The 12,811-nt window shown below is 43.6% G+C and overlaps 1 protein-coding gene across 1 annotated transcript in view; it reads left to right on the top strand.

Moving 5' to 3' along the window:
• The window catches only part of Phlpp2 (PH domain and leucine rich repeat protein phosphatase 2), a 77,587-nt gene extending 67,255 nt beyond the window's left edge, over nt 1-10,332 (top strand). The window contains exons 16-19 of the mRNA XM_075977353.1: nt 37-147; nt 937-1,131; nt 2,458-2,689; nt 5,612-10,332. Coding sequence (XP_075833468.1) covers nt 37-147; nt 937-1,131; nt 2,458-2,689; nt 5,612-6,763 — 1,690 coding nt within the window. The 3' untranslated portion in view covers nt 6,764-10,332. The remainder of the gene's footprint in view (nt 1-36; nt 148-936; nt 1,132-2,457; nt 2,690-5,611) is intronic.
• The last annotated feature ends 2,479 nt before the right edge of the window (nt 10,333-12,811 follow it).

The following is a 12,811-nucleotide window of genomic DNA, read 5'->3' as shown; positions in this document are numbered from 1 at the left end:
AATATGTTTTAATTTTCCCTTATTCACCTTCCACAGCCATATCACAACCCTGAAAATTGACCAGAAGCCTTTGCCAACCACAGATTCTACAGTTACATCAACCTTCTGGAGCCATGGACTGGCTGAGATGGCAGGGCAGAGAAATAAGTGAGTATATTGGCTCTGGAGACCGGCAAGAGAAAAGGCAGCCTGTGACACCTTAGGCCTGCTCTGTTTTCACAGCTAGACCATGTTCTGTCTGTCTTCCAAACATAAGTCTCAGAACTCCAACATGAGATAAGATTCTTCTAAAACCATGATAAAGAAAGAAAAAAATGGAATGCAGTAAACAAAGCACTAAACATCTCTAAGGTTTTCTGATGAAATTTCCTTTCCTATGAGTGAAATTTATTGCAAGGCCCAGCCATATAAATGGACTGAATTCCAATTGCCCCTATCTGAGATGGCCCTTTGCTCCTGTACACAGACTTTCCTCAGAATGGCCCAGCCAAAGCCCACCTCCTATACTAAGTTGGGTTCTGTGGTGAGCATTCTTCCTTAGGACTAGGAGCATAAACCAGCTTCATTGGCAGGTGTGCTCTGCTGCTCTTTGACTGAAGGGCATTGACAAAAATACTTTTTTGTTTTGTTTTGTTTTTCAAGGCAGGGTTTCTCTGTGTAGCTTTGACTGTCCTAGAACTCAATCTGTAGACCAGGCTGGCCTCGAACTCAGGCATCTGCCTGTCTCTGCCTCCTGAGTGCTGGGATTAAAGGTGTGCGCCATCATCACCACCTAACTATAAAATGAGTTCTTAATCACCATTACCAGCCCGTGACTATGACCGAATCCCCTTTCCTTATGATGCTGTCTCTGTCAGATGCTGCCTATCTTGTCTAGTAACCTCCTGGTAACATTCACTGAAGAAGTGATTATGTTTCTCATCTTCTTTTTTTCAGACTGTGTGTGTCTGCTTTGGCTATGGATAACTTTGCAGAGGGGGTAGGAGCTGTGTATGGCATGTTTGATGGAGACCGGAATGAGGAGCTCCCTCGTCTGCTGCAGTGTACAATGGCAGATGTGCTTTTGGAAGAAATACAGCACTCAACAAATGACACAGTTTTCATGGCCAATACCTTCTTGGTATCTCACAGGTAAGCAGGTGGGTTGACTAATCCCTAACTCCACTTTCCTTATAGAAAGTGAATTTCAGAAGTTGAAGGTCATTGCTTATAGATGCAAGATCAAAGACAGATGTTGTATCTTCCTGTGCCACATTCTTTTGGTATCAGCAGAGTGTGGTAAAGAATCTATGGAGTCATCTGCCCACTTTTGTTATGGATCTGGGAAGGCCAGCACATGTATGCTAAAGGTTATATGTCTGAATGTATGTGAACATTTAGGGGAAGAAGGCTGTGTGCTTTCCTAAGATTTTCCAGAGTTAGCTGATGACCTACAGGAGACCAACAGGCACTTCTTAGGTTTATGTGTTAGAAAATTTATTATTGGGATTTATTTAACTCTTCTCTCGTTAACACCTGAGCCACTTAAAAGCAAAAACCTCACTTCCCAACTCCTGAAAATCTGCCTTGCACTTCAGGTAGAGAGCCTAAAGGATGCAGAGTGCTGAGGTTGTAAACTTGACTAGTTTACAGAGCAGAGCAGCCTGGAGCTGGGGCTGGTTGTATCTTGTGTTAAGAAGCAGGCTGTTGATAAAGGAGTCAGTTTTTCTGTAGAATTGAGCTAGAGACTTGACAGAAAAAGTTTGTAAAAGGGAGCTCTAAGTTTGAACCTGCCAAGTACTGAGTACTATACTACATAGTTTTCATCCTTATCTTTCAAAACAAACTAAATAGGTAGGGATTTTATCAGTTTTATTTCTTAGAGAAAGAATTTGCTGGGCCTCTACAGTCAACAAATAAGAAAAGGAAATTTGAAACTAGATTCTTCTGGTGATGTCTGCTGTGTATTATTAGTATTGCCTCCCGGTTGCAGTCACACGAATGCCATGTATGTGGAGGAAATGCAAGGCGAGTCATGGCCTCTCTCTCCTTCTCAAAGTGTTTTTCCAGGACCAGCTTTCTCAGTGTTCTTACTAGACATTTGTTAGACATGGACAGCCTCTTGCCCCACAGCATAAGCTCTAGGGTGGGGCCAGGCCCAGCATTCTGCTCTAGCCGTGATCAGGCCCTCCACATGCACCTGATGTGCTGAAGTCTAAAAGCTCCTGAATGGGGAGTCTTGGATGAGACACAGAAACAGTGTAGAAAGATGCCCCCGTTTGTGCCATATACAACCCCCTTTAAAGTCTTAGTCAGCTGAGAGTGCTATGTTCTTGACCATCACCACCGCCACCACCACTACCAACACCCAAGTCTGCCCTGGGTGGATGAGGGTTAGGGGTTTGCCATGGCTAGAAACGACTACTTTTTTTCTCTGAAACTAGCTGCCATGTCTTTTTTTCTTCTCTTTCTACACAGGAAATTAGGAATGGCTGGCCAGAAGCTGGGTTCCTCTGCTCTCCTGTGCTACATTCGACCTGACACTGCTGACCCAACAAGTAGTTTTAGCTTGACTGTAGCCAACGTTGGCACATGCCAAGCGGTCCTGTGCCGAGGTGGGAAGCCAGTATCACTTTCTAAAATCTTCAGCCTGGAGCAGGACCCAGAGGAGGCACAGAGGGTGAAGGATCAGAAAGCCATCATAACAGAGGTACATCTTGCTCTCGGCCAGTCACGTCTCCTCCCCAGATGACTTATAAATTGTGTTCAGCCCCTGATAAAGTTTCAGTTCGTGTGGCTTCAGTAACAGCATTAAAAGAAACTCTGTAGGCTAGTGTGGTGCCTTCACTCCCAGCTCCTGGGGAGGAAGGGAGAGATAGGTGAATCTGTGAGTTCAAGGCCAAACTGGTCTACACAGGGAGTTCTGGACAGCAAGGATGACACAGTGAGACCCTGTCTCAGAATAAAATAAAATAAAATCCACTGAGCAGTTAGTGACTAGCACAAAGCAAAAGTGAAAAGTTCTAGTCAAGCGAGTGGCTGGCAGGTAATGTGAAGGTTGTGGTCACCTTAGTGAGGCCCTAGGGCATCAGGCTTTGTTATTCTCAGCAGGAAGACCTGCTGAGCTGCAGTCTCAGTACTGTGCCTGTACTTACTGCACACAGTTCACCGTGTTCCTGTTGTTTCTCTATGAGGAAGTGTCAAGCAGCTATTTTGTAGTTTTTCTTCTCCTAGAAATTAGCATAACTTTTGCTCTGAAATTAGCAGTTATATATGAACATTGTTTACTGCAAAGAGAATGCATGTCTTGTGCCCATTTTAAATGGGGTTGATATTTTGTTTATGGCTGAGTGTTAGGAGATTTTTCTTTCTTTCTCCTTCCTTTTCTTCCTTTCCTTTTTTTTTTGTTGTTGTTTAGTTTTTCAAGACATGGTTTCTCTCTATACCCCTGGCTGTTTTAGAACTCACTCTGTAGACCGGGCTGGCCTTGAACTCATAGAGAGCCACCTGCTTCTTGAGTGCTGGGATTAAAGGCATGTGTCAAGAGATTTCTTTGTATGTTTTAGAAAGAAGTCTTTTATTAGATATGTGCTCAGTAAATATTTTTCAGTCTGTGGCTTATCTTTCCTAATGGTACCTTTAGCAAATGGTTCTCAACTTGTGGGCTGAGATCCCTTTGGGTCAAACAACCCTTTCTCAGGGGTCACCAGAGACCACCAGAAAACACAGATATCTACATTATGATTCATAACAGTAGCAAAATTACAGTTACGAAGAGTAGCAATGAGAATAATTTTATGATGGGAGGTTCCCACAACACAAAGGTGTTAAAGCTTTAACAAGGTTGAGAACCACTGCTTTAGAAGAAAAGGGTTTTTAGTTTTTTTCCATTTATCTATTATTATGTGTGTATGCATGATGGGAACTGGGAGGGGCACACAGTCACAGCCCGCACGTGGAGGGCAGAGAACTACTTTCTGGAGTTAGTTCTTTCCTTTCCCCTTTAGGTGAGTCCCAGGGATCTAACTCACGGCTTCAGGCTTACACAGCAGATGAGTGTCTTTACCTGCTGAGCCATCTATCACACCTGAGTAGTTTTAATGACTGAAATTCTGCCTGGTTTTTGTTTCATGGTGTTAAATCAAGAACTGTATTGACAAACCCAAGGTTATTCATGCTTTTGTCTGTTTTATCTTCTAGAAACCTTGTTGCCTTGTCTGTTAAATTTGAATCTGTGGTTTATTTTGAATTAATTTTGAGAAAGCATAAGCTTTTGAGTCTTTTTTTGTTTGCTTTGTAATTAATTTTTTTCTGAATCTTTAAAAATATTTTTAATTTTTTGAGAATTTCATATATGGGTATTATATATTATTTTGAACCCTTTTTCTCCCCCTCTAACTCTTTCTGTATTCCCTCCACTCCCTCTCAAATTCATGCCCTCTTCTTCAGTTATTCTATTCACACACAAACACACACATGCATACTGATAGGTCCATTTGATGTTGCTCATGTATGCATGTGTGTGTTTAGGGCTGACCACTTGGTCTTAAATAACCTTTCTGGGAGCCATACCTGAAGACTCAGGTCCTCCTCTCAGCAGCCATTAGTTGCTTGTAGTGCTTCATCATCTAGTGGTAGGGCCTCATGAGATTTTCTCCGTCCACATTGGTGTGTCACTTGGTGTTGTCATTGTGCAGGTCTTGTTTAGGGAGCCATGTTTTTCAGAGTTCATGAATTTGTTGTTCTTGTCATATATAGAAGACATTATCTCCCAGCAGATGTTGTAGTGGGCTTCTGGCTCTTATAATCTTTCTGCCCCTATTATATATATATATTGTGTGTGTGTGATTGTGTGTAAACTCAGAGAGATCCTCCTCTGCCTCCCAAGTGCTGGATTAAAGGCATGTACCACCATTGCCTGCACAGAATAATCTTCTTATAGACAATGTTTAGAATTTTTTTTAGGCTCTAGAAATTGTAAAATGCTTTATGTTTATTTTAATCACAGACATGTTATTTTCCAAGTACTGTGTATTTATAATTTTAACCCTCACGAAGGAAGTACTTTTATTTCTATTTTATATGAAGAAAATAAAGTTTAGCATTTGTGACAAATTCTTCTAAGTGTAAACCCATAGTCCTTGCTTCACTCAGAAAATGACTGCAGCCATGAAATCAACATGTTAGTAATGTTAGAGATTGTGTTTGTTTTTCATGAAAAGGTATCAATATGAAAAAAGTGTTCAGTATATGACCATTCCATCTGCAACCAGGGCAATTCCTTTTTCTCTTGGTTTAGACTCACCCAGGTACTTGTTGAATCCATTCATTCTGGTCACAGTCTCAACAAAGAGGTTGAGATTCAGACTCTTCTTTTTAGGCTCAATTGGTACTTGTTTAATGCTTCAGCATCTGTTTGAGGAGGGTTAGGAGGTGTGACCTTATTGGAGTAAGTGTGGCCTTGCTGGAGATAATGTGTCATTGGGGGTGGGCTTTGAGGTTTCAAAAGCCCATGCCAGGCCCCATTTTCTCCCTAAACATTGTGACTTAGAAAAAGACCAAGTTGCATATCACTAGTGCTTTCTTTCTAGCATTTGTGTTTTCTTAGAATTTGTGTTTTTCTCACTTCTAGGACAACAAGGTGAATGGGGTAACCTGCTGTACCCGGATGCTGGGATGTACATACCTCTACCCATGGATCCTCCCCAAACCCCACATATCTTCCACTCCACTTACCATTCAAGATGAATTGCTGATTTTGGGGAACAAAGCACTATGGGAACACTTGTCATATTTAGAAGCTGTCAATGCAGTGCGACATGTTCAAGACCCATTAGCTGCTGCTAAGAAGCTGTGCACATTAGCACAGAGCTATGGTTGTCAGGACAACGTGGGGGCAATGGTGGTTTACTTGAACATTGGTGAGGAAGGCTGCACCTGTGAAATGAATGGACTCACTCTTCCAGGTCCTGTGGGATTTGCTTCAACTGCCACCATTAAGGATGCCCCCAAGCCAACCACTCCCTCCTCTAGTAGTGGGATTGCCTCAGAGTTCAGCAGCGAGATGTCCACCTCAGAGGTGAGCAGTGAAGTGGGCTCTACTGCTTCTGATGAGCATAACACTGTGGGCCTGGAGGCAAGCTTGCTTCCGAGGCCAGAGAGGCGCTGCAGTCTGCATCCAGTACCCACTTCAGGAGTTTTCCAGCGCCAGCCTTCTTGTGCTACCTTTTCCAGCAATCAGTCCGACAATGGACTGGACAGTGATGATGAGCAGCCTGTTGAAGGGGTCATAAGCAACGGCAGCAGGGTGGAGGTGGAGGTGGACATCCACTGCTGCCGAGGACGAGACCTTGAGAGCTCCCCTGCTCTCCCCAAGAACTCCACCCCGTGTCCAGAGGAACATGCTAGAGGCTTGGTTTTGGGGATCCGAAGACAGAACAGTGTGAATAGTGGTATACTTTTGCCAATGAACAAAGACAAGATGGAGTTACAGAAGTCTCCCTCCACTTCCTGCCTGTATGGAAAGAAACTCTCCAATGGCTCCATTGTGCCCCTAGAAGACAGCCTGAACCTCATTGAGGTGGCTACAGAAGCACCCAAAAGGAAAACTGGCTATTTTGCTGCCCCTACTCAGCTGGAACCAGAGGATCAGTTTGTTGTACCTCGTGACCTGGAAGAAGAAGTGAAGGAGCAGATGAAGCAGCACCAGGAGAACAGGCCTGAGCCCGAGCCCAGTGAAGAGGACCGGACTGAGCCTCTGGAGGAGTTTGATACAGCGCTGTGATTCTGCCCCAAGGGCACAGCATGAGGGAGGGCTATGTGGTATATTGGGGAAGGGACCTTCAGGAGATGCTTTGCTTCAGTGTTTCAAACCATAGATGTGTGGAGTAGAATTTGGAGCCAAAAAGTTGAGCACTATCAGGGTCTGGTTCTGGATGAGCTGGTACCGACATCAGTGTTAAGCTTCACATTGAACCATCATTGGATTCCCGGCATTGCTGGGAGACAGCAGATGTTATTCTGTGTCAGTCCTGCCACCTGCCATTAACCTTTCCTCTCCTAGGATCATTTGAGAATTTGCCTGCCTGGGCAGGAAAAGGACTGTTTCTGTGGATAAAGTAACTGAAGGTTGATTCCCTTTACTAATTGCTGCTGATGGGTCTCTGTAACAGAGAAGTCACCTTATGTCTCAGACTAACTAGGGGGTGTGATGTGACTAGTCACATGGCTTTTCATTCTCTAGGAGAATATAGCCTATCAAAATGATGTCTACTGGAGATACAGAACCAATCAAGCAGGTAATTTATGTATGTAATGTTACGTAACGAGAGCACTTTTCATTGACTGTGAATCTTTTTTTGAATCTGCACTCGAGCCAATCTTCTTAGCGGCAGCCCAGCTCCCTTGTCCATAGGTGAGGTAATTGAGGGCGGAGCCTCCTTTGAGGGTACTTGGAAGGATCGTGGAAATTGATCTATTGAATGTCAGACTATGAAAACTGAGAAACTTGGGGTGGGAGGATTTTATTCTGTAGAGGAAGATGGGGAAGGAGTGAGAACTAAGACTCCTTCCCCCAAATCAAAGAGACTCAGCCCTGAATAAGCTGATCCCTACTTGGAACTAGGATCCCAAGGCAGCTACTGTGGATTGGCTTCCTTTCCTAAATGTGAGAGTCGGCGGACAGCTCTTGACAGGTAGACTGACGACCAACTAGGAACATAAGGGTAGACAAGTTCACAGGTTAGACTGGTTCCTCTCTCAAGAGCAGGATGTTTTTCTAGAATGGTGGTAGTGACTTGAACACTCACCCTGGAGTGTTTGACACTGTGTGACCCTTCTGAATACTGCTGATTCCACTGACATGGTTCAGAGTACTCAACACCAGGGTAAGAAAGACTGTTCAACTCAGAAATTGCTAAGCATACAGAAAACCTGTCATTTTTTTCATATTCCACATAACCATAGCAAATTACAGCTTCTTATTTCTGTTGCTTTTTCTGTTAGGTTTACATAGGAAACTAATTCCTTTTTATTGATACAAATTTTGGGATTGCTTGATTTTACTCAATGGAAAATGTGCTGTGAAGTTTTAGAGTATTACATAACTAAAAAATAGATTGGAACAATCTTTAATTTGCTTTATCAGAAACAAATTGTTAAATATAAGATTGAAAGCATGTATTTTTCTTTTATGTTTGGAGAGGAAGTTTTTGTTTAAAGCAATACTAAAGAACAGATGATCTTTCACAGGTACGCTGTCTCCAGAGGCCCTGTGCCCTGCTCTCATGTGCACACCAGAGGGTTACACTCGGGTGGGGGAGATGCTGTATTACTCTAGTGGTTCCTAATGTTTAGCCCCAAGTCATCAGGAACACTTAACTTCCTCTGTCAAACTACTGTCAGTTACTGGAAAATGTTAGAACTCAGGTCTTTGATTGGGGGTGGGGGGGACACAGTAGCTTGTGCAGAGTCTAGGTGTGTTAGTGAGACGAGAAACTGTTGCCACCTTATTTTTATATGGGAGAATGAGAATGAAGGAGAAACACATGGTACAGATGACGTAAGGGAGCCTCCTCTGCAGATCTTTTGAGCTGTAGAACAGCAGTGATGTTGAGAAATCAGTTATTTGAAAAAAATAGCACTTCAGTAGCATAGTCTTAGAAAAAGTGTCTTTATATGTGAGTTGTTTCCTTGTCTTCTGTTTGCTTATCACCCCATTCACTAATGTCACCTCAAAACCCAGGCCTGAAATGACCTTGACAGACATGAACATCCTTGCTTTTGGGTTAGCAGAACTCTGCAGTTCCCCTGTCCTTTGTGGTGGAGTTTTCAGGATTCCTTAGGTTGTGTTGAGAAATCTCAGTATAGGCCAAACCAAAACCAATGGTTCTGTTTTTGTAATTGCCTTTCTTTCATGTCCTGTCATTACTTTGTATTAAAAACAGGGTTCAAATGCCATAGCCCAATCCCTAAAACATAATACACACCTCCCGTGGCTGTGAGGTGATTGGCTGATATTGTTACCTGGATAGGCCGTCAGGTGAGTAAGACCCCTTGTTCTTACCTAGAGTGTGTGTTCTCCAGGTGGCCAGAGTACCAGTTACCTCTTACAGGGAGCCCACCCTCTGTATGATTCCTGAGTCTCTGCCTGCATCTCCCATTTAATTCATTTAAGAGACGTTGTGGGGCCAGGTGTGGTGGGACAGTGGTATGCAATTGCAAATCCTCACTTGGGAGGTGAAAGCAAGAGGATCAGGAATTCAGGGTTATCCTTGGCTACAGAGAGAGTTCAAATCCAGTCTGGTATGCATGAGTCTATTCCTCAAAACAAAACAGGGTTTCTGAAGGAAGAGCACTGGGCTGTAGGTGCAGTTCAGGAGGCTCCCTGCAAGGGAGAATGTCTGTGCCCTCCAGTCAAGGTATTGTTTTTAACCCAGTGGACAGACAGCTGAAAATCCCAATGCTGACCTGAAATAAAGTTCTGGTGCCGCTCTGGAGTCCAGTCATTGTGCAGACTACTCCTAACACAAGCAAGGCTTGATTACACTACTGTGGAGCGTACACGTGCAATAATCAGTGAACTGGTTTCTGTGCTGTGCAGAAGAGCCGCCTAAGCAGCTGGTAATCTCTGGGTGCTATTACAGTCTGTGTGTGACGAGTGCTGTTTTCCAGGCAGTCAGATTGGGCCGATCCTCTGAATACCCAACAGTGCTCCTCTTTCTGTGTAGCCCTTCAGCAAAAGCAGGTACTTGGAAACCACAGGCTCACCGTCTCTACCTAGTCAATAATTATTAATGAAGAGACCTCCATAAGGGAGCACTTGGCTGTTACTGATAAATGTACCAATTACTAAAGAATCCGTCTCCAAGCCATCTGGTGATGTCTGCAGCATCACTGTAGAACTGTCTGTGTCACTTTTTACTTCTGGGTGGAGCCTTTCAGGCTCCCCAAGGCAGGTTAATCTTTCTCTCCAGGTAGTGACTTTGCCCTGTGCTTGGGCAAGCACTCTCTAGACTGAGAGAAGCAGCTACGTACATCTGCTCTGTACTGTCATTCGGTGATCGGCCAATCAGCATTAGCTCCTTGTATCTAAATCATATGCACCTCTCCCAAATGCTATAGGGTTTTCTCTCACTGTTGCCAGTGGATGTTATCCAAACAGTGGGCTCATATCTTTGGTTTTTGTGCAATCATTGTCATATTGTAGTCCTAAGACTCATTATAGTGTATTTTTGATATTTTTGAAATGTGTTAAATTTTTTAATTCAATAATATGAGCCAGAGCATGTTGCAGCAAATCTATTGTTTGTAAAAAAAATAATAACAATAAATAAAATAAAATAGAGTATCTTTTCCATGCCTTTGCTTTATAAATATTTTGTGAAGAACTATAATTATATGCAGAATTAGGTTATTTACTAAAAGTATGTTTAGGACTTTTCTAGTTTTTTAGGGGGAAAAGAAGAACAAAATGCAAAACCTATTTTATGACACTATAAGCTGTGAGTTAAGACAATGGATAAAATGTTTTCTTTATTATTGAGTACTTCATACAGGGATACAAGGAAATATGATCATGTCTGTCCCATTTTCTCCCTCCAGCACACCCCCTCTCATCCATTTTGTTTTATAACTTCCTGCTAAGTCCAGTTAGTACTGCCCATAAGAGCATGGGGTTGGGGCCATCCAGTGGAGTAGGTTTCATAAACCTACCCTTTATGAAATTCTCCCCCTTATGAAAATACGTTTTTCTACTAGTCAGCCTGTGTCACTATAACAGGCAGTTAAGGAAGAGAAAGATGTTTGTTTAGTCCACAGTTTTGAGGTTACTTGTCAGTTAGTTCTAACAGGCTTGTTTTCAGAGATGCATGAAATAGTGGCAAAGGAAGGGGATACCACTTAGCCAGACAGACCTAATCGACCCTAGTAATCAGTGAGGGGTGTGTTAAACCAGACTGACCTTATTTCCTAGCTCAGTTTTGAAGGCTTAGGGCTATACCATCAGGTCAATTCTGGACTGCTCACATGGTAGATAGTGACCAGGAGCTGCCCAGGAATCCCAGGACAACCATCTGCCGCAAGCATGTTCCCAGAGACCTAGGAGACTCCCAATAGGATCCACCTCCCTAAAATAGCAGCCGTCCTGTAGACCAAGACTTCAGTCACAGCGGACCCCTGGAGAACACACAGACCACACCCAATCCATTATACCCTTTTGCTGGAATAGCAACACAGACTCATTCACTGGAGGTTCTTCTTAGTTAAGTTTAAAGAAATGCCACTTAGGCATAGTGGCACATACCTGTGACTCCAGCACTTGGGAGGTGGAGGCAGGGGGCTCAGGAGTTTAAAGCCAGCTATGGCTACATAATGAGTTTGGGGCCAGTCTGAGCTATGTGAGACACTCCCCAAAATCACTACAGACAGCATAGTTAGGAAATGAGAGTTATTTGCTGAGGAAACTGGCTTAGGATTTGCTACAGCTCCTTAAGTTATAGCTGATGGTGACACAGGAGCCAGGAGCCAACTGGCCCTGATGAGCCTCTCTTCCATATTGTAGGCACTAGGACTTTAGACTTGGTGAGTGTTGACTTACAAGATGATTGTCATCCAGTTTAAGCCTCTAAATTGACTCTACCTCTGCCCTCACTAGGTGTCGTCTAGTCTGTGGATTTTGATCAAGCAAGATCAGCTACCCCTCGGTCCAAGTAAAGGCCAAGTTAGAGTCATCTTGCAGCCTTCCTCATCTGGCATGGGCATTTTTAAAAGCCTGGTTTATCCGTAGCACACGGAGCTCTTGCAGTGTGCTGGACAAGACTGAACCGCCACTTCTTGATTCCCTCGGTCACACGAGACACATGACATAGGCTGGGATGGCAGAAGTGATGCTTCCAAGTTTGTTCTCCACTTTGTGTGGTATATTCCCTGGTGTCCACACGAACTTGTCTGTTACTTCTAACATCCTCTAGTGTGAGAGGGTCCAAGTTTGTTCTTCACTTTGTGTGGTATATTCCCTGGTGTCCACACGAACTTGTCTGTTACTTCTAACATCCTCTAGTGTGAGAGGGTCCAAGTTTGTTCTCCACTTTGTGTGGTATATTCCCTGGTGTCCACACGAACTTGTCTGTTACTTCTAACATCCTCTAGTGTGAGAGGGTCCAAGTTTTATACATTTTTTTATATTAAAATTTTTATATAAAATGTAAAATTTTATTTGAATTGTATATATATGTGACGGTGGGTGTATGCACGTGTGCAGTCCAGAAGAGAACATCAGGTCCCTGGAGCTTAAGTTACAGGAGTCCGTGAGGCCCGTGATTGAGTTCTGGGAAAAGCAGCAAATGCTCTTACCTGTGAAGCCTCTCTCTAGCCCGTGGCCAAGTCTTATCTCTGCTGCTTACAGGTTCTGTGACTAGGAAAGATAACCCGTGTTTGGCAGTTTCTGTCGTCAGTGCTGAATGTCACCAGAATGACGGGTGGTGCCTTTACCACTGTACAGTGTTGCCATGCAGTGAGTCACTGGTGAGGAACGTCAGCCTTGCCCTTCCTGGACCTTGTCTCCCCATCTGTAACACTCAGATAACAAGTCTTAACATGCCTCGCCAATAGTGATCCCATCAAGTTTGACAGGGTTTCTAGTGTTGAACCCCGGACTTAGGCAGTGTGATTAGTCACTGATGGGCTCAAATCAGAAGAGGAGCTAATGCTGAGGAGCCAGCTGGGCACAGGGCTGGGGTCATAGGTCAAAGTCTCCTTTATCCAGTGAAAGACCCAAGGTGGGCAGAAGAATACCTGGTAAATAATGAGAATGGTATGTTGGGGTGCTAGTCTC

Source organism: Microtus pennsylvanicus, chromosome 6, assembly GCF_037038515.1.
Source record: "Microtus pennsylvanicus isolate mMicPen1 chromosome 6, mMicPen1.hap1, whole genome shotgun sequence".
NCBI lineage: Eukaryota > Metazoa > Chordata > Mammalia > Rodentia > Cricetidae > Microtus > Microtus pennsylvanicus.
This window is presented reverse-complemented; position numbering and strand designations above follow the sequence as displayed.